Here is a 21,134-nt window from a genome sequence, read left to right as displayed (position 1 = left end):
TTCCTTTTTCACCTGATTTAGAATCTAAAGGTGTGCATATTTGCTCTTTTAAATCCCCTTCCTGGGCTATCTGGATTTTATCCATGCACCTTAGGGTGCATGCTGTTTGGGTTTTTTTGCAAGATACTAGCGCTTTTGTTTAAAGCCATGCGGCAGGAATTGCCAAAACCTGTGGGGACATTGGTTGCCCCATATGCACCTTCTCGCTTATTGAGGTCTGGATCTCAGCACCTGTTAGAAGTGCCTTCTTTACGAGATATTGCAAAGGTTACAATCCGTGCACGAGTTTTTAGTGTTACAGATCCACAATTGTGGAATGCACTCCCTGAGCAGATTCATCAGATTCCTGTATTGTTATCCTTTTGTAAGTGCTTGAAGACCTGTTATTTTCAGGAAACCTTTGGAAGTGCACAGGGGACACATTCCAGTTTTGTATTTATTATTTTTTTAGGAGATTTCTAAAAGAATGGTTTTTTTTATTAATCTGCATTTGTTTGGTTGTTTATACTCATGGATTTAGGGATATGCAGGATATGTATGTTTTAAATAAATAAAAAAGTGCATTTTCTGTGCATATCTGAAATGGTTGCATCTTTTGCCTGTGAAGTTTAATTTCCTGCATTTTTGACAACAGAAAGGAGAAAAACATGGATTAATAGAAACTTGAACTTGTACAAGACAAATTTCTGCTAAAAAAAAATGAGGGTAGGGACACAAGGTGCAACAGCCAACTACATTTTGACTTTAAGGATATTTGTGCTTTTACTCACTAGAAATGAAAATTGGCTCCCTAACATTTCTGACAGTAGATTTCAAAATGCTTAACGCTGCCTGGAATATCTCCTAAGGGAACAAAATGTAATGCCAAGCAGAAAAAAGGGGGTGTAAACAGAAGAATATGGCAGTGAAAACCAAGGGAAAAAAGCAAAAAAGGAAGAAAATTACGCGAGCGGGAAGGCAAAGTAGGATATTTCAACAGCCGTTGAAAGCACATGCGTCTTCTTCGCTCCGCGGAAACGAAGAAACTGGGGACCACGCTCTCCTCCGTCGAGCGGGAAGGCACCCGCGCATGCGCGGTGCGGTCAACTAGAACTTTCTAGTTAAAAGTGTCCGTACCGGGGCTCCGTCGGTGACGTCACCCATACGTTAAGAATATGCTGCCTGCTTGTCCTGGGATAATGACATTTTTTACTTCACAGGGATAGATGGTGGGTGGCAATCTCTACACTGGCCACAAGATGGAGCCAAGAGTGGAGGAGGAATGGGGACGGATAGCAAGAATGAAAGATGCTGCAGGAAACATCATTCCTCCTCTTCAAATACTGGCCATGCTAGTTTGAGGGGGATCCACTGGCCCAGCAATGAAAAGAATACTATAATACATGAGTGAGAAAAGGGCAAGTTGTAGCTAAGCAGCTTAAAATGTTTGTACTTGTGACCTGGTTGGCCACTGTTGGAAACAGGATGCTGAGCTTGACAAACCTTTGGTCTGTCCCAGTATGGCATCTCTTATGTGACATCTTTAGGCAGTGCAGGATCTACATGGCAGTACAAGAATCCATACAAATAAATATTGTAACTTGACCCAGCTCTCCTTACATCCAGCAGAGGGATGCATGTGTGTGTGAGATGATCAGCCTCCTGAATCTAGGCCGCATTGGACAGAGAAAGGTGACCTCATAAAAGCAAATGGACATATATCTAATAGGCAGTGGAGATGGGACAGCCCTCCCCCCTCATAACGGAGTATGAAAAAGCCTTTTATCTAACCCCTAATGCATTATAGTTTTACAGTACAAAAATGCATAGATTCAGATTAAAAACAAACCATCAAAATTTAAGATAAATAAAAACCCTCAAGCTTGCAGCTCTCCCTTCCTGGGAACCCTGTCTATTCACACCATGTTCTGCCCAAATGGAAGAGGAAGAACAAATGAGTCCTACCTCTTTAAAGTTGGTGGGACACCAAGAGTGTCTAGTTAAAACCAGTAGGGAAGGGGGGATGGCAGGAGTAAGTTGAGGCCATCATGGTGGAGAAAGTGCCCCTTCCCTTCATGTACCTCCTTTGTTGGTTTCTAAAACAAAACAGAGGTGAGACGTGTACAAACCACAGGAATCTTTTGAGACACGAGCTTGGCTTCACATGTCCCACACCAGCCAGCGATCAGAGGCAGCAAATTGTACCCCATGTGGGTGGCTGGCCAGAGGAAAAGGGGATCATGGATAGATTTCCCTTTATGTTGTTGGAGGACGACAAACTCAAAACCAGCTCCAGTTCATCTCATCACTCTCTTCCCCCACTTCCACATCTCTGCACTGCTTGAGAAAGCTGTGCAGGGGAACATGCTGTCACTCCTGACAATCTCTCCCAGAAGCTGCTCAGTGCTGAGGCTCTGACATGTCTCACCAAAACATGAATTGGGGAAAGTCAGAATGTGTGCAAAACCTCCATCTTTAGAAATTATATATCTGTATAAATCACTCCTGAGACAAGTTCTTCTTGGGGTTAGACAGTCTCCTTCAGAGAACAGAAAGGGGATTGGCATTAAGTCTATTTCCAGTCTCTAAGTGATAATGACTGGCCACGCTCCCATTTTCACAGGAGTAATACTGAGCACGTAAGGTTCTACTCAAGGGCATGATCTGACAGCAAAGCTGAGACTCAGTTGGCATCTGGATATCCAGGAAAGAGGTAAAGATCCTTGCACAGGCTGCTGCAATACTCTGACATCTCCTTACAACGATGGAAGTCGGTCCCAGGGGCATAACCCTCACGCTGCTTGATCAGCCCATTCACCTGAGAACCAAAGAAAGAATATCACAACTCCCATCCTTGCTCTTCCTCCTCTACTCATTGCTGCTACCCCTTATCAATTCCTCCAATACTTCCAGTTTCTAGTGTTCCCAGCTCAAAGACCCTGACATCCTCCCCCCCAAACTGTGGGCAATGTTCTCACCTTCACCAGCATGTCAGCAACATGCATGTGTCTGGCATTTTCAGAGAAAACAGAGGTGAGGGCCTCAACATACCAGGAGCCACGCTTTGTGTTCCGCAGGGCAGCAGTGCCTGAATGCAAGAGGAAGTGAAGAGATGGGTAAATGATGGAGAAAAGGGCCTGAAGGTGGGAAAGCATGAAAGGGAGAGGAAAGGAGGAAATAGAAAGCAGTAATAGAGAAAGGAGGAGGAATTACAGAAAGGTGAATATATATTCCTGGTTACATTTTGAATGAAAAAGCTTTGATATTAAAAGATAAAAACTGGGAGACAAAACGAGAAACATATGAGAGGGAATAAGAGAAAAAGAAGGTAGGCGTATACCTTTCAGACAAGCATAACCACAGATCATATCTGATTGGGTTGGCAGCCGCACCCTTAACCGCTCCTCCTTCCCTGCATCTGTTTCTTCGCAGCCAGGAGATTCAGCACGTTCCTTTCCATCCCTCTGATCCACACCCCTGTCTGTCTCATCTGTGAAAAAAAGAAAAAATAATATGTGGTCCCAGAGCAATCCACACCACTAAAGGGGGTTCACAAGGGAGGCAAGAGAAACCAGAAGGAGTATAGTCGACTCTGCTTAAGTGTAAGCCCTCCGGACCGGACCGCGACATGCGCTTAATCGGAGTACCACTTTTTAGTCATGAAAAATCACAGTACGCTGCAGTCAAATGCAATAAAACTTTTATTCAGCAAAAAACACACAATTTAACACGGTTCAGTTTTAGAAACAGCATGGTTCCGTCTAATGCAGTACACTGTAAACCTTTTTTAAACCAACATTCTACTGAAATAATCAGTCATTGTTTCCTGCACGCAGATTGCACAATTCAGGCTGTATATCTGACTTCTGATGCTATAAAACTGTCCATAGTCATGACATCCATTTATCTCCAGATAACAACGCAACGTGTGTAGGGACTTCAGCGCATCCGAGAAGGAAACAAACTCTTCAGGTGTTTCATCAGTTGTGATGACCGCAGTAGTATCTCTGTCCTCATCAGACTCTTGGTTGTCTGCAGGGTCCTTTGTGACTGTACAAATATTGGAATTAGTGCTGTCAGATGATCTGGGCACATCGGTGTCAACGGCGACATACAGCTCAAATTCTTGTGGCAAGAGTCCAACTGGGAGTTCAATGGACGAGTGTCAACTTCATTTGTCTCATCAGATGCGTGAACGAAGCTCGCCCGTCGATAGCAATTTGAAATCATTGATGATGAGACTCAACTCCACACCTCCCGTACCATGTGAAGAGAGATGAGCACCGTCATTTTTCTTGTGAGCTCAGCAGCTCGTGGGCTGGATTCCGTGCTTGCATCAATCACTGCCATCACATATCTTAAGACGAGCGACCTGTAATGACGTTTGAAATTTGTGATTATCCCCTGGTCCATCGGTTGAATCAAAGATGTCGTGTTTGGTAGCAGAAACACGAGCTTGATGTTGGTTAGTCTTACGTCACTGATGTGGGCTGCACAGTTATCACACAGCTTTACAATGTGCATCCAATGCCTTCTTATCAGATTGTCAAGCTTCTGCAACCATTCAATCCACAGTGTCAACGTCATCCATGTGTTTTTGTTGCTTTCATATTCAACAGGCACTGAGGATTTCGATTCTTCCCAATCACCAGTGGCTTGAGCTTTTTACTACCGTCCATATTGCAACTGAGCAGCAATGTCAATCGTTCCTTTGGCACCTTGAAGCCAACAGTTTCGCTGTGTTTGAAAGCCACGCCAGTACAGGCCCGCCTCATCAGCAATGAAAACTTTGTATGGTTCATATCCACTAATGACTGATGGCAATATTTTCATGACCCATCTTTCTGTACCAAACTCATCCGCGTCTTGTTTTTCGCCATTCTGTTTCTTAAATTTTATGCCGTCATTAACTTTCCACCTTTCTAGCCATCCGTTTATTGCTGTGAAGTCTTCTAAGCCCAGTTCTTCGGATAGCTGTGCTGCTTTCTCCATCAGCAAAGGCTCACTGATTGGTAGTTGACGATTTCTAGCTTCAGCAAACTATCGCAGCAACGCCTGTTTAACGTCTCCACCCTTCCCAATTCTTTTCTGTTTCTGGTAGGATTGCTGTTGTTTTGCCAGTCTTTCAATATGGATTGCTATTTTTTTGTGAATCTGAGAAATCTAGCTAGGATGAACGCTGTAATGTTTTGCAATAGAGACCTGACTCTCTCGTTGGTCAAGTCTCTTTAAGACATTGACACGTTCAGTCATAGACAATGACTTTTGACTAGCATGTTGGATACATTCAACCAAAGACAAATATTTTTCTCTGTGTGACGCCATGGTGCAGTTCCGAAAGTTCGAACACCTGGCCAGGCCTAGACTGCTGATCTGAAACACGTGGCTCATCCACATGAGAACATGATTGCTTTTAACCGGAGTGAACATAAAGTGAACGAATGGAGGTGGGACCTATAACATCAGAGCTCATAAGCGGATTGTGTTCTTATCAGAATTGCAATTATCCGGAGTTTACGTCCATTGACTTTAATGTAAAAAAACCGGGACCATGGTGGTAGGCTGCGGATAACCGAAGCGTTTGCTTAACTGACGTGCACTTAGGTGGAGTCGACTGTACTCCATGTGAGATTTAGCACTGCTCAAAATACAAGTCACACCACAGCACACCATGCAGAAAGACATCTGGGGAGCTAGGAGCACTGCAACTCTTCTTAACATGCTATGACATATGCAGACAGATAAACACTAATAGCAAGACAGCGAGTCAGAATGTGCCATGAGACCACTTACAGATGAAGGATGCAAGGGTCAGAGGACAGCAGGACATAAACAAATACCACTTACACAACCAGATTATCATTCCATGCCAAGAGAGACAAGTGGGAACTTACAGAGGAAGCACCTGTTGTGATGGGGACAGAAAGTGAAGGAGGACATGTGAAGGACCTGGGGTTTAGAGTGGAAAACAGGACAGTGAGATGAAGATCCAGAGAAGAAGAGTGGTAAAGGGACCCGAGGAACAGACTACCCGCTCCTTCCCCCACCATCCACCTGGAGAATGATTTTACACACACACACACGTCCCCAGTGTCCTGGGACACACCTCCACGACAGGCCTGTAGGAAGAACATTTTCGGCTTGTTCTGTAGGCTAAGGCAGCTGGCATTGTCAAAGATTCGGAAGACATCTTGTAACTGCAAGAGAGGAGGGATGGGGAAAAGGCTAAAAAATGTTCAAGAGAAACTTATGCTGGTGGTGGGGGGAAGAAGAAAGAAGGAAAGAGTAGTCAACTGAAAAGAAACCAAGCATAGGAGTAAAACAATATGAAGTAAGACCAGGTGAGATGGAGAAATTAGGTCCTTGCCTGCAAATGGATGGGACATACTAAAGAGAAAATTAACAAGTAAGGACCTAATTTTTCCTTCTTTAGCATACCTCCAGACCAGCACAGAAATGGATGGGACATACCAAAGCAGTACCCATCATGGGTAGGACCACCGAAGGGCCGTCACACGCTCACCAAACACCATATCCCGCACACCTGAGTGTCCACACAGTAATGGGAGAGACCAAACCGCAGCTTTATATATATCCATTGGAGGCACAAGAGAAGATGCAGCCCAAGAAGCTGCTTGACCTCGAGTGGAATGAGCTTTGAGAAATTCACAAACAGGTTTCTTTTGGAGAAGGTACGCCGAATCGATGGCCTCCTTGATCCAGTGAGCAATGGTAGCCTTGGAAGCACCGTTTCCCCTTACCAGAACCCACTAAGAGGACAAAAAGATGATCCGACTTATGGAACTCCTGGGTCCACTGAACATAAGAGTGAAGGACTCTATGAACATACAACTCGCACAACTGCCACTATTCAAAAGACCCCTCTCAACTATCCAAGACTGGGAGGACCACGGACAGGTTGAAATGGCGAAACCACCTTTGGCAGAAAAGAGGGAATCGGCTGCAGCACAACCCGCTCCCTAGAGAATTCCAGGAAGGGAAACCTCGTATAATCAGTCTAGTTTGTCCATGGTCAATGTAGTCAGTTTGCATATGTTTTTGTTTGTTTGGAAGCCTTCTCTCTGACGTCGCAACGTCAGAGGGAACGCTTCCAGGTCAGCCGCAGGAGGCACGTAGGAGCTGCTGCCCGCGGCTTTCAGCGAACACTGCAGCAAGACGGAGGAGGGAGCTGGCAAGAATGTAAACATCCGGGGGCAACAGAGGAAAACGCTGCATTGCCCTCGAGCAGGACCGTATGAAATACCTCACGGGGCCCACGGGTTGGACACCCCTGCTTTAAACTTTAGTCAGTGCCAGTATCGGTGGCAAGGCGTACAGTTGAGGCTCCTCTAAAGCCAGAAAACAACCTGAGGAGGTTGGGGGAAAAGGGGGGAGGGACTCGACTATTTCGATTGTGACACCCCCAAGGTCAGTAGGAGCCCCGAAAAGGGTCTCTCCCAAGCTCAGATCGGACAGCAAAAGGGACAAGATTCAATAACCAGATCCAACAGGTATTAACAACCCTCAGCACAGACTGCACAAACAGACCACTCCACCTGCTGGAGACTGAGAAAAGACTGATTGTAAGAGGGACTGAATAGCCCACTTGTACTGATGCCAAAAGGCAGTGTCTCAGTTTCCACCTGCTGGCAGAGGAGCGTAAACCCATCCGTTTCTGTACCGGTCTGGAGGGACGCTAAAGAATGTGATTAACAGTGATAGGATACCTCTGATCAGAACCTGCCTCCCAGATCCAATCAAAGTGCCTCCCCCCCAGGTCTTCCTCCCTGGTACCTGCAGTGGCAGCAAATGGCCTTCTCTATCCCAGTCCCCCTGTACCTGCAATAGTTTCCCGTCAACACCATAGACTGCACCCTCTACGCCATGAGACAGCAGTGCTACCATGCATGAATCTACATGGAGGTGATCTGGGAGGTGGGAGAAGTTCTCCAATTCCACCTGCATCTCCTAAGCAAAAGAACAAAGGACAGCAAATTATACAGATCTAAGATTGAACAGAAATAGAGACACAAGACTCACACTCCTACAGCCACCAGGAGCCTCCCCCACCTCAAAAACATTCTTCATAAGATGAGAAATTTGTCAGAACACTTCTCATATGCCCAAGGTTATCTGGAGACCTCCTCCCCCCAGCCTTACTAAAGTTCCTTTCAAATGATCAGGGATCCTGAGACCCCTTCCCCAAAGAGACAGCACTCACATGCCTGTGTGAATCCTCAGTCTCCCCCTACTCCACAGAAAGTCTTCACATCCCCATGGACCCCCATATAGCATGCTCACCCCCAACACAGAAACACACTTCACAAAGTCAACCCTTGCTACTAGAGAATGACACGGTGACTGTTACCTGCGGCTAGCCACAGGTAACCTGCTAAAACAGAAAGAAGAAAAAACTGGTTGCCGCAGGTACAAGGACAAGGCCATTCACTGCCCCATGCAGCAGTGAATGGCCTTCTCCCTGCAGTTAAGTGAGTCAATGTGCGCAAAATACTTATCACCATCAGCCCCCTCCCTCCTTCATCTCGATCGCCATGGTCCGGGCATCTACCTCCCTCCCTTCCTCTCACCTCCACTGGCGATTTTCATTTTTCTGTCTCTGAGCGGCCTGAGCCTTTAAACAAATTGTGCACGGCTGCCTGAAACTTCTCCTCTGAAGAAACTGGAAACAGGAAGTTGTGTCAGAGAAGTTTTAGTGCAGCCACACACAACTTGAGGAAAAGCTCGGGCCGCTCAGAGACAGAAAAATGAAAATCGCCAGTGAAGGTAAGGGGAAACGAGATGCCCGGACCGCGGTGATCAGGAGGGGGCTGCTGAACCATGCGAAGGGCACTGAAGTGGAGAAAGAGGGGGAGGGGAGAGAGGAATAGACATTGAAGGGAAATGGGTAGGAGAGAGAGGGGGGGAAGATGCTGAAGGAAGGTGTGGAGGGGAGAGAGTGGAACAGATGCTGAAGGAAAGTGGGGAGGAGAGAGAGAGAGTACATACTAGATGGAAGGAGGGGATAAAGAAAAAAAAGAGCACATGATGGATTGGGGAGACAGATACCAGATCTGAGGGGCGGAAAGGAGGAGATGCTAAAAACCACCTGGGGAGTGAAGGAAAGATGGAAGGGAAGAAGACAGAGATGCCAGACTATGGGGGGAGCGGAGGGGAGAAGATGGGTGCCAGACCAATTGGGAGGGGGGTGGAAGGAGAGATGGAAGGGAGAAGCACCGTAACAGAGCCATATGGAAGAGGCAGAGAGAAGGCAGTCAGTGGATGGAAAGAATAGAATGACGAGAAGATGAGGAAAGCAGAAACCAGACAACAAAGGTAGAAAAAATATTGTATTTATTTTCTTTTTTTGCTTTAGGATAAAATAGTATATTAGTTGGGTTGATAAACATTTATAAAAAAAGCTCTGCCAGCTGAAGATCTTTTCCTCTAGTTTGGCAGCCAGAATTTTGATTTATAAAATGACAATTGTTTCTTTTTATACTTTAATAAAATAAGTTCAGTATAAAATTATTCGAGGCTTGTGCGGATGGGATCAGATGGTTTGCAAAGACAGGAATCAAGCTCACGGAGACGAGGCGTGGACCGAGCTCGCAGGGACGAGGAGACGGTGACAAATTTTTTTCCCCGTGTCATTCTCTACTTGCTACCTCAGATGCATTCTTCATAAGCCCAGGAATCCCTAGATTCCTTTCCCCCAGATGGCTCCAGGACCCCCCCCCCTCCTTCCTGCTGACCTGCACAGTGAGGTCAATCCGGATAGTGACACGATATCCCAAGCTACTGAAGAGTCTGTCCAGTGCAGCCTGATCCACAACAGCCCCTGAGCGGAAGTCCAGGTCCCCACAACCTTGGAAGTGGATGTTATTAATGAGAAGCGCAAGGCCTCGGGGCTGCGAAGTCATGGGGTATGACTGGGTCATGGAAAGAGACAGAGGCAGGATGAGTTACAAGTAACATAATCATTCTCTCAGTCAATTTCATACCACACTGCATTCACGGGGCTCTTACCATGTGGCAGTGATTGTTGTAAAATTCCTTAGTGCAAGGCTTTACCATGGAGCCTGAAGGCCCATCACCATCATCCAGCGAATGCTCCATTGGTTCTGAAACAGATGGCAGACAGATTGGGAAAGGGGATGGAGGAGGGAAATGAGTATTAAAAGAGAGAGACAAACTTTGGCTTATAGTAGAGGGTGAAATGGAGTGGTGGCATTGTTTCTATCTGCCCATGTCCAAGCATGGTATGAGAGGATTGCTCACCTCGCTGGCATTTCTTCACTGGCAGGCAACACTCTTGGACCGGGAGGGGTCGGAGGGACTCTTGGACTGGGAGAGATCGGAGGGACTCGCATTCATTCTATGAGGGCCAGAAAAAAAAAGCAGAAATCAATTTAAAACTTAAGAATAGTATAAACTTTTTTTTTTTAAATTCTTTATTCATTTTTATAACTTACATCAAGTACATCAAAAAATAACATCAGTTTGACTTAAATACATCACTTGAATACTACAAATTCTTCATATTACATAGAATTATCCCTTTCCCTCCCATCCCTTCAATAGCACCCCCTCCCCCTCCCATTCTTTCATTTGTACAAATCAGGGAAATTGATATCTATCATTGCAATACTTTGTTAATGGCCCCCACACATCTTTAAATTTATTAAAATTCATTTTCTGAATGGCTAATGTTCTTTCCATTTTATAAATATGACACACTGAATTCCACCAAAAACTGTAGTTTAATCTATTCCAATTTTTCCAATTACATGTTATTTGTTCTATGGCGACTCCTGTTAAAATAAGATATTTGGCTCTTAACTCTCATAGACATGCCAAATAATACTGTATCATATGATAATGCCACATGATTTTCTAATAGACTACTCATTTGGCCCCAAATTGATTTCCAAAAATCCATAATGAAAGGACAATAAAACAATAAATGATCTAAAGTCCCTGCTTCAAGATGACAATGCCAACATCTATCCGACTTAGAGCAGTCTAATTTTTGAAAACGAATGCTCTATGCAACAGGAAAAACCATGTTTGTCTCATAGATGCAGACATTGTACATCTCATCCTCCAAGACCAAATTCGTGGCCATTGAGAAGCAGTAATTTGATGCTTAATCTCAGTATAAACAGTATAAACTCGAGTCAGCAGCAGAACTGAGGATTAGAACAACCCCAGCAGGTACCTCTCTTTTGTCTTTTCTCTCTCACCGCTGGAAGATCCTTAAAGGGATACTTACCCCTGGGGTACTCTTCTCTAAGGTCAGTTCAGCATCCAGCAGCAGCTCTGCCAGGTGCCCCTGGCTGGAATCTTGCAGAGCCACACAGAAGGCATGAAAGGCATGGGGCCCCCTCTTTGGCAACAAGTCAAGCAGTGCCACACTTTGCTGGAAGTTTCCAGGTTTGGACTGAGACACAAAAGGACAGGTAATAAATTAGATCTTCCTCATCCAAAAATGCCACATCCAGAAGGTCAGTTACAAACACAGTGCAGTATCACATTGGCCCATATACCAAATCACTGCCTTCCACCCCATCTCCTGGTTTGTACTGTCTCGTATTATGATAGTTGCTTGGTTTCTTCTCAAACTCTATCCTCCCTCGATCTATGTTTCCCTACATCTGCGTTCATATTGTTTACTAATATTCCTCTCATATTTGGCTTACAGATCATGGCTGCCTCTCCTGATAATTATGTCCATCTAAGCTCACCGAATGGCATCTGGATCTATAGCCTCTTGCTAGTCCAGACCACTATGCCCATCCGATAAACCTCAGCAAATCCTCTTACTAGTAGGATGTAATGTCTTTAAATCCTACCCCCATTCTGTCTGGTCCATATACCTTTATATCTTCTCTCATTGGAAGGGTGAGAATGTCTTTCTCCATCAGGAGCTCCAAAAGCTCCCCCAATTCCAGCTGCTTTGCGAGGGACACACGCCTCTTCTTCAGGGCCTCCTGATGAGGTTTTGCCATGCCCCCAAGCATCCTGGGAAGAAAGGGAAGACTGATATTTGACTGAATTCAGCATAATGGGCACATGAATGCAGGTAGCGGATGCGGGGGGTGAGCCAGGGTTGGGTTTTGGCATGCCTAACAGTACACGAGATTGGAGGAGCAAGGATATCTAGAGCAGAGGAGAGAATGGTATTATAAGAGAGGCGGCTTCGTTGACAGTCTTGTGTGAAATAGTGGTTGAGGAGAGGGATGAGACAGCAGTGGAGAGGACTCTGGGGTCAATAGCCTGAAAGTTCCTGATTGTGTCGGTGGTGACTGGATGGAACCAGGTATTTTGGGGTTCTAACGCCCTGGAGAGCTGAAGAGAGGCTGAGCCCAAAGCTCCCACCCCTTCCTCCTGTGCCCTGCCGTGCTCCTCAGTTGGTAAATTCTAAAAGAAAAATGCATGAATTAGGGTTAGATTGGCCTGGGGAATCCACTGCAGATGATCCCTAGGCAAAACAAGGGGTTTTTAGGCAGAAAAAAGCACTTTAAAAAAAAAAAATTGCTAAAAATCCAAGATGGCCTCTGCCAAATAATTTGCGCCAAAAACGACCCATGAGAGCTTAACTGAAAAATAAAACCCATTGAAAAAGAGGTTTTGGAGGTGGGAGGAACCAAACCCTAACCCCAGAAACCCTCAAATCTGCCTTTTTCAGACCCCCCTCCCACACACCAATTACTCATGTTTGCTAATACTTATGGGGAATTCAGGAGACACCTAAAAACATATCTGTTCCTGAAGTACTTAGGCAGTTGATTTGTACAATCTTTCCCACAATAACTGATCTCTAGAGCCGCTATTCACTGGTTTTAACCTGGCAGTTTTACTCAGTTTGTAGCATTTTTAATCATTGTAAACCCAGAACTTCACGGTCCTGTGGTATATAAACTGTTTAATATTATTATTGCACCTACATTTTCCCCATAGGCCAGGGAATAATGTGAGTACTCACTTTACTTCTAGTGCCTGTCAGCTTGTACGCGATTGTCCTTTCCACTTCACCTCTCAATCGTGTACAGATGGAGGAAAGCGCTTGCGTGAGTTTACAGCAGTGAGGCAGCCAATGTTCCAGAACAATAACATACTGAGGGCCTCAAAATAGTACCTGGCGGCCCTTGGGCTGCGAGTTTTAGACCACCGGTCTAGGGTTACCAGATTTTACGATTGCAAAATCCTGACTCATGGACCTACCCCCCAGACCCGTCCAGTCCCACCCTATTCTGCCCCAGCCCCTCCTCTTCTCATGCTCGGAGCCACATCGGAAGGGCATCTGCGCATATTAATATTTTCTGATTGTTACTTTTTAAAGTATTTTTTAAATTACTATTAACCGAGTCAAGCTCCTTTATGGCTGAAGACCCAGTATACAAAGCTAAGTTTTAGTTTAGTTTAGATGTGACGCGATTACTCATGTGTGCATGGGTGTGATATCACTGCATTGCATCTGCGCAGATGCCCTCCCGACGCAGTCCGGAGCTGGAAGCTTTCCAAAACCTGGACAAAGTGCTGGGTTTTAACAAGCCATCCAGAGGCCTGGACAGTCCTCTAAAAAGAGGATCTGCCTGGGTAAATCCGGACGTCTGGTAATCCCTATCTTAGTCTAAATATGAGATATCACTCTGTGAAGTCTGAGAGAGGGGTATGTAGGAGAGGGATAATCTCCGAGTCCAAACATGAAGTATCACACTGTGACAGTATATTTGGGTAATCCCTCAGGCTAAGCGTGAGGTATAACTGTGTGATGTCATAGAAAGGAGTATAGTCAGGTAATCCCTCAGGCCAAGCGTAAGTATAGTAAGGGTTATCATATTTTGAGACACAAAAATCTGGACATGTGGCCCCCAGCCCCAGAAAGCCTTGTCTCTTCTTCCCCAACCTCCGGGCCGCGTTTGGAGGGCCTCCGCACGTGATCAGAGGCCCTTCAGATGCGACTGGACCACTCCTGGGTTTTGGGACAGTCCTCTAAAAAGAGGTCATGTCTGGGTAATCTTTCAAGCCAAACTTGAGGCATCAGTGTGTGAGGTGAGATTAAGGCATACAGTGAATGAGGTAATAATCCCTCAGCAAAGCAATAGGTCTTGCTCTGTCAGGGAAAGGGGTATAGTGGGGGGTAATCCTTCCAACATCACTGTGTGACGTCAGAGAAAGGCGTCCAGTGGGGTAATCCCTCAGGCCAAGCAGGAAATGTCAATCAATGATGTCAGGGGGAGGGAGGGACCTATCCGCCAGAGGCGGTCAAATGGACTTGAACCTCCGACCGTTTGGAATGTGGGCGGGACGGACGGGAGCGCGCACACTGAGGCAGCGCGAGGTGGGCGTGGTTTGAGCCCCTTCTCCCTAGCCCCTGAGGGATTTCGGGCTGGCTCAACGCTCACTGGCATGGGGGGGGGGGGGAGGTTGCAAACCGCCGCGCGCCCGCCACTTACCTTCTTCCTCGTTGCGTGCAAGACGAGGAGGGAGAAAAGCGGGATGAGAGTGCGAGCCCGCACTGGCCGGAGGCAGAAGGGCGCAAGCCACCCCTCTTCTGCGACCCGCCCTTCCTAACGCTTTGCCCGCGAAAACAAACGCGGAAACCGACCGCGTGCGCGCTCTGCGCATGCGCCAGTTCAAATAAAACAAGACAAGGGCTGGGTGGGTTAGCGATTACCTCACGTCCCTTTCACTGGAGAGCGACGTGAGCCTTGAGCTCAGATGTTATAAGGGAGGGGTTGGTTTATCCATGGAACTAATGGCCAGACCCAAGGGAATGCCCAGTGGCATAGGAAGGGGGGTTGGGGGTGGACCGATCTTTGCTGGCCCAAGCCTGGCTCCCTTCTGAATCACTGCCGGGTCAAGGGGCCAGGAAGTGATGTCAGGGGGAAATCCAAAGCTGGCACGAGCAGCATGCTGGAGAAAAGCAGCTTGCACTGGCGAAGATTTAGAGGCAGTGGAGGGGCAGGGAGAGTGTGGTGTGGAGCGGGGATGTCAATACCCCAGGTGCCCCCTACCCTTGCTATGCCACTGCATAGACCACTTGCACAAGATGTATTAAGCCAGTGGTTCCCATATGCATGGAGCAAATTTGCATGCCAGTCACTTCCATTATATGCAAATCTCTCTCATGCATATTCATTAGGGCTAGCCTGAAAACCCGATTGGCCTACAGGGTTAGGAAACACTGTATTAAGCGGCTTACAATCAGATACTCAAGCATTTTTTCTTGTCTGTCCTGGTGGGCTCTGTCTCACGTACCTGGGGAAGAGGAGGATTCAGTGACTTGCCCAGGGTACCTTCTATTGCATGAGGGTCATGTTTAACATTTTATAAACCCTTACAGGATGAGAGTATGTACCCTTATGCCAGGGATTTCCCCAATGAATATGCATGAGATCTATTAGCATACAATGAAAGCTGTGCATGCAAATAGATCTCATGCATATTCATTGGGGAAATCCTGAAAACCCGACTGGATTGCAACCGTCGAGGAGGGACTTTGACACCCCTGCCTTATGCTAAACTAAATCCAAATAAGCCGTGAAACTGCCAGATTATATTCCTGTAAAATCCAGACCCATGGCCCTGCCCCATTCCACCCAGCCCTGCCCCGTTCCACCCCAGCCTCGCCTCCTCAACCTGTTCTCAGCCTCGGAACATCAGGAGGGCATCTGCACATGCGCGGATGCAACACAATGATGTCATGCACATCCATGCATGCGCAGACGCACTCCCAACGCGATCCCAAGGTGGAAGCTTTCCAAAACCTGGACATTACTGTACATAATCTGTCTATGCTTTATGTATTGCTTGTAACCCATTCTGAGCTCATTGGGGAAGATAAGAACATAAGAATTGCCACTGCTGGGTCAGACCAGTGGTCCATCGTGCCTAGCAGTCCGCTCATGCGGCGGCCCTTAGGTCAAAGACCAGTGCCGTAACTGAGACTAGCCTTACCTGCGTACGTTCTGGTTCAGCAGGAACTTGTCTAACTTTGTCTTGAATCCCTGGAGGGTGTTTTCCCCTATAACAGACTCCGGAAGAGCGTTCCAGGTTTCTACCACTCTCTGGGAGAAGAACAACTTCCTTACGTTTGTACAGAATCTATTCCCTTTTAACTTTAGAGAGTGCCCTCTCGTTCCCTCTACTTTTGAGAGGGTGAACAACCTGTCTTTATCTACTAAGTCTATTCCCTTCATTATCTTGAACATTTCGATCATGTCCCCTCTCAGTCTCCTCTTTTCAAGGGATAAGAGGCCTAGTTTTTCTAATCTTTCACTGTACGGCAACTCCTCCAGCCCCTTAACCATCTTAGTTGCTCTTCTCTGGACCCTTTCGAGTAGTACCGTGTCCTTCTTCATGTACAGCGACCAGTGCTGGACGCAGTACTCCAGGTGAGGGCGCACCATGGCCCGGTACATCGGCATGATAACCTCCGATCTGTTCATGATCCCCTTCTTTATCATTCCTAGCATTCTGTTCGCCCTTTTTGCCGCTGCAGCACATTGTGCAGACGGCTTCATCGACTTGTCGATCAGAACTCCCAAGTACCTTTCCTGGGAGGTCTCTCCAAGTACCGCCCGGGACATCCTGTATTCGTGCATAAGATTTTTGTTACCAACATGCATCACTTTGCACTTATCCACACAGAACCTCATTTACCATGTCGATGCCCATTTCTCGAGCTTGATTATGTCACTTTGTAGATTTCACAATCCTCCTGTGTCTTCACTACTCTGAATAACTTCGTATCGTCCGCAAATTTAATCACCTCACTCGTCGTACCAATGTCCAGATAATTTATAAAGATGTTGAAGAGCACGAGTCCAAGCACCGAGCCCTGTGGCACCCCACTGGTGACACTCTTCCAGTCCAAGTATTGTCCATTTACCCTCACTCTCTGTTTCCTATGGTTCTCTCAGGTTTTCCGCCCAACCATCTCTCTCCCCTTCAACCCGTGCAAAATTCATCTGCACAACTTATATTCCGTGAGAGCCACCACACTCACATTACCCTTCTCCTCAAGTCCACTTCACTGGTTCCCCATCCATTTCTAAATACAGTTCAAACTCCTTTCTGACCTACAAGTGCACTCACTCTGCAGTCCCTCAATATCTTTTCCCCCTTCCCCCCTATGCTTCCCCCCTTGAACTCTGTTCATTGGGTAAGTCCCTCTTATCCATACCCTTCACTGCCTACTCCAGACTTCGTCCCTTCTATCTTGCTGCACCATATGTGTTGAACACCAGCGAGCCTGCAAGCTGCCCTACTAGTGGTAAGGAGGTAAGAGCGGGGAAGCTGGGGGAGGTAAGAGTGGGGAGGCAAGAGCGGGCAAGCTGGGGGAGGCCTTTCTGACTGACCCTCCCCCCTCAAGCAGGAGCAGCAGCGGATGGCCAGCAAGAGACAGCGCTGCAGCTCCTGCTTTAGGAAGGCACGGGGGAAGGGTCGGCCATTAAATCAGGAGGCTGATTTTTTTAAAAAATTGAATCGATTCGAATTGATTCACCTGGTTCGAATCGGTGAATCGATTCGAATTGTGAATCGGGCAGCACTAGTGGGGATGGATGTCATTTTGACACACACTGGTCAACAGTGTTGCAGCGCTGTATGGGAAGATATTTGGCAGGTCTTTCTCAGCTCATTACAATACAGAGGCCTTGATTTAAAAATTAGTGAAGCCAACTGACATAGACCATGGGAGGTTATTGCTCATATCTAGGAGGCTGCTGAAAGAAATTGATCTATCTTTTGGGATCTGCTGGCTTCTTCTGACATGTATCTGGCTACCATCCACAGGATACTAGACTTCATGGACCTTTAGTGTGACCCAACATGGCATATCTTATGTTCTTAAGTAATTATAAAGCTAGCCTTTGCCTATGGTGAAGAAGTATGGAAATTTTAAGTGTGTCTTTACAAAAGTTCCAGAAAGCGTAAGAGTTATAATAAGAACAGTTTATTTACAGAACATTATGTACATATGTACAAGCACACTTCCTGTTTTCTCTTTTCTCTCCCTTTTACCATGCTGTATTAATATCATTTTCCTTGAATTATTTTCATCCTGTTTGTGCATCAACTCATCTGAGATCACTTTTGTTCTGTGGTTTGTTTTTTTTACTGATTGTTTTACTAAACATCATTTTCCCCTCCCACCACAACCTAGTCTTGTTCCTCCTCTGAGATCTGCAAAAGTTTCTCCTCTCCAAAAGCATTTCCAGAAGATTTATACCTGTTCAGTTTTGGATTTCATCTCTCACCTGGCTTTTGCAAAAACACTCCTGAAAAACTCCTTGACCCCTGATCTCATTTCTGAATTCTTGGCAATGCACGTACCATGGCAGTAATGAACTTTACTCCTAAGCCAGGGTATGTGAGTATGATCTCAGTCTCAGATTTACTGCTAACACTCATTGCACTACTTACATCATCTCATTTGTGCTTGGAAACTTCTTTTAATCAAGCCTATAGCTCCCAATACACTAGGAAATATTTCTGTATCTTTTTGCCACACTTCCTTGGTCTTCGAATGTTATTTAATACTTGAGGATCTTCTCTCTCTCAACATGAGTCAGAATAATTACTTGGCACTGCCACCTCTATTATCAATCAATTCTTGTGTATTAATCCTTCACCACTTTGTCCAGTTTTCTTGCATCCATCTTTTTATCAGTTGTGATGCACTTTGTGTATTTTCTCTGGACAACAGTAAACAACATTGCCACAAGTAGAGGAAAAAACATAGACATAAAAGTTAAGACTATTTCTTTTCAGAAAGTTTTGTTTTTTCCCGTGGCTGTTCTGACAGAGGGAGAAGTCCTGGAACCCATTGTCCATTTGAGCAGTGCCTCATTGCTCGCTGCAAGCCGTGTTCACTCCTGGAATCCCTGGATACTGCACAGGATCCGTTTCTGGTGGCCAGGAAGGGTAATGCCCATCTGCTTGAGGTCTCTGAGAGATAAGGGATATAAATTGTTTTATAGAAATGCTGACAGTAACACAGTGAGAGTTTGCCGTAGTTGTGGGATTAGAAATCAAATCACACAGTGAGACTTGGGGCTAGATTCACTAACCTTCCTCCCAAGCATATCCGCACCCGATCCGATCGGCACATGCAAATGAGGGGAAACGGCAAGCAAAGTTGGAAGGGCCTTGATTCACTAAACAAATTCAGGCACACCGATTCAAAACCAAGCGACTGCTGAGGACCAGTCACTCACGTCTTTGCCAACTGACCTGCTCGCTGCCGCCCTGAAATCCCGGCCCTGCTAGCCTCAGATCAATGCTTCCTGACCCCCTGTACTAATTCTGTGCCTGGGAAAAATGCAATGAGTTTCAGAAGCCATGCACAGCAAGCAAAATCAATCACTGGCTGAGGCAAAAAAGTGCCCTGCTCTCTGCCGCTCAGCCTCTGTACGAGCCCGTGTTTTTAACCCGCGAGTTAAAAGCAGGGCTGCACTATGATGTTGTTGTTTTTGTTCCAGTCTGATAGGATTATTCCAGTCTGTTCACCAGTCTGATTTTGTTCCGTAGTCTAACTGCAAAGCGCTGTTAATATTGTTTTTGGGAGCTGCGACCTCCTATGCCACCCCTCCCCCCTTTGTATTTGGACCTCGCTTGTGCAGGAGAGCAAGCGCATGCGCGGATCACATTTACAGCCAACAAGGCTGGTCTGCGCATGCGTCGCGATTGGCTTTCAGTGCTCCGTATGTCCGATCAGGTAATTTGCATGAGGAGCCTTTAGTGAATCGATTACCTGGCAAGACTCGGCCACGGATCGCCTACAGATCAGTGAGGTGAGTTTAGTGAATCTAGGCCTGGGTTGTAACAGAGAGGTAGACTAACAGCAGAGGTTATGGAGGCAAATATGGAAGCAGATTTTAGATACACTGGGGAGAAAATGGAAGTGGATAAGGTGATAAACTTAGATGGAATATGTGGGCAATGGAAATCAGGTAGGGATGAGGATAACAGGAATCTGGTGGGGGATGGTGAAGGGCGGTAGCAATATGATAGGAATGGAGTGGGGATAGAAAAGAATTGACTTGGGATAGGACCAGATTGTGTCCCCGTGCATACCTCTAGTACATAGGGAAGCATGTGAAAACAACTGGACAGACTGGATGGATCATTCATTGTTCTTGCAGGTGTCATAACTCCATGCAATTCCATACTAAAGGACATGTGAGGATTGAAAGCTCTAGGACTTTGAGTGTCAAAGTTTATTGACTTTGTGCTGAACATTATGCGCAAATGGTTGGTGGTAACTATGGGACAGTGAGAAATTGTGGCAGTAATGGGATTGGGAGTTAGGTCTTCAGATGTTACAACTGAGACTCCATGCTGAAGGTCACTTTGTGGGAGATGATGGGAGAAGTGGAATTAGAAGACAATTCTCCCATATATTTAGTATATAAGTATATTATATATAAGTATATAAGTATATTATATATAAGTATATTATATATAAGTATATATAAGTATATTATATATAAGTATATTTAGATTCCTTGTCTGTTTGTACCATATTTCTGGTCTTCACGCACAAACTTTCTTGTGATCAATGCTTGCCCCTCCTGCCCCTGAAACTGATTCAGTCACATACTCTGTGGTGAGGTCCAGCACAGACTCCATGCTGTCGAGCCCAGCAGAACGGAAATTAATAATGTAGCGTCTCATGCGGATGGATTCCAGCCACTCTGGGATGCTCCTGTAAGGGATCCCATCTGAACCGCTGCAGCTTGGCAGTCGTAGGGTCACTCTGTGGACAAGGAAAAGGAGAGAAGGTTCAGGATCCTATGCCTGGTTTTGCCCACATGGAGATCAACTATGTAGCTTACCCTCTCTGCCTTTGCCTCTTACCTGGGGTCAAAGTCAGCCACACCACGGAGCGACTGTGTGTTGGCCAACAGATGCTCCAACTCAGCCTGGATTTGGCGGAAGAGAGGGCGGCGCTGGCGGTCTCCTGCCCAGCAGTTCTTCATGAGATCATACAACACAGGGGGGCAGTCCACAGGTGGGGGCAGGCGGTAACCATCCTCAATACTTTTCATCACCTGATGTGAGAACAAATGAGCTTACATAGTGTAGGAGTATTTGAGCATTCAGATATGGCTATTGATATGTCCTTGTCTGGTGACTGGTGGATT

At 46.1% G+C, this 21,134-nt stretch overlaps 2 protein-coding genes across 5 annotated transcripts in view; both read right to left on the bottom strand.

The window, feature by feature from the left end:
- Nucleotides 1-1,058: 1,058 nt before the first annotated feature.
- CASP2 (caspase 2) lies at nt 1,059-14,803 on the bottom strand. Of its 2 annotated transcripts, none has more exons than XM_033924966.1 (11): nt 14,660-14,803; nt 11,856-12,000; nt 11,252-11,419; nt 10,258-10,354; nt 10,006-10,100; nt 9,732-9,908; nt 7,819-7,947; nt 6,086-6,176; nt 3,320-3,469; nt 2,958-3,067; nt 1,059-2,797 (listed from the first exon to the last, which is right to left on the bottom strand). In XM_033924966.1, the coding sequence occupies exons 2-11, from the start codon at nt 11,997-11,999 to the stop codon at nt 2,663-2,665; spliced, it is 1,296 nt and encodes a 431-aa protein (XP_033780857.1). In that variant the 5' UTR covers nt 12,000; nt 14,660-14,803; the 3' UTR covers nt 1,059-2,662. The 2 variants fall into 2 exon arrangements, with proteins under 2 accessions (XP_033780857.1, XP_033780856.1); XM_033924965.1 differs by lacking the exon at nt 14,660-14,803 and adding an exon at nt 14,439-14,618.
- A 3,116-nt stretch (nt 14,804-17,919) lies between these two features.
- Nucleotides 17,920-21,134, bottom strand: part of EPHA1 (EPH receptor A1) — a 29,677-nt gene continuing 26,462 nt past the window's right edge. For all 3 annotated transcript variants that reach the window (XM_033924839.1, XM_033924840.1, XM_033924841.1), the window contains 3 exons: nt 20,848-21,041; nt 20,591-20,746; nt 17,920-18,936 (listed from right to left, as the gene is read on the bottom strand). In XM_033924839.1, coding sequence (XP_033780730.1) covers nt 18,858-18,936; nt 20,591-20,746; nt 20,848-21,041 — 429 coding nt within the window. In that variant the 3' untranslated portion in view covers nt 17,920-18,857. The remainder of the gene's footprint in view (nt 18,937-20,590; nt 20,747-20,847; nt 21,042-21,134) is intronic.

The sequence above is a fragment of the Geotrypetes seraphini genome, chromosome 16, assembly GCF_902459505.1.
Source record: "Geotrypetes seraphini chromosome 16, aGeoSer1.1, whole genome shotgun sequence".
NCBI lineage: Eukaryota > Metazoa > Chordata > Amphibia > Gymnophiona > Dermophiidae > Geotrypetes > Geotrypetes seraphini.
This window is presented reverse-complemented; position numbering and strand designations above follow the sequence as displayed.

Bases quoted from the DNA above. Each gene is read 5' to 3' on its own strand.
- CASP2 (XM_033924966.1), bottom strand. From the start codon at position 11,999: ATGCTTGGGGGCATGGCAAAACCTCATCAGGAGGCCCTGAAGAAGAGG. The intron at 9,909-10,005 runs GTAAGAGCCCCG...TCCATGACCCAG, and splicing joins ACAACAATCACTGCCACATG to TCATACCCCATGACTTCGCA. The intron at 7,948-9,731 runs GTCAGCAGGAAG...TCTTTTGCTTAG, and splicing joins GGATTGACCTCACTGTGCAG to GAGATGCAGGTGGAATTGGA.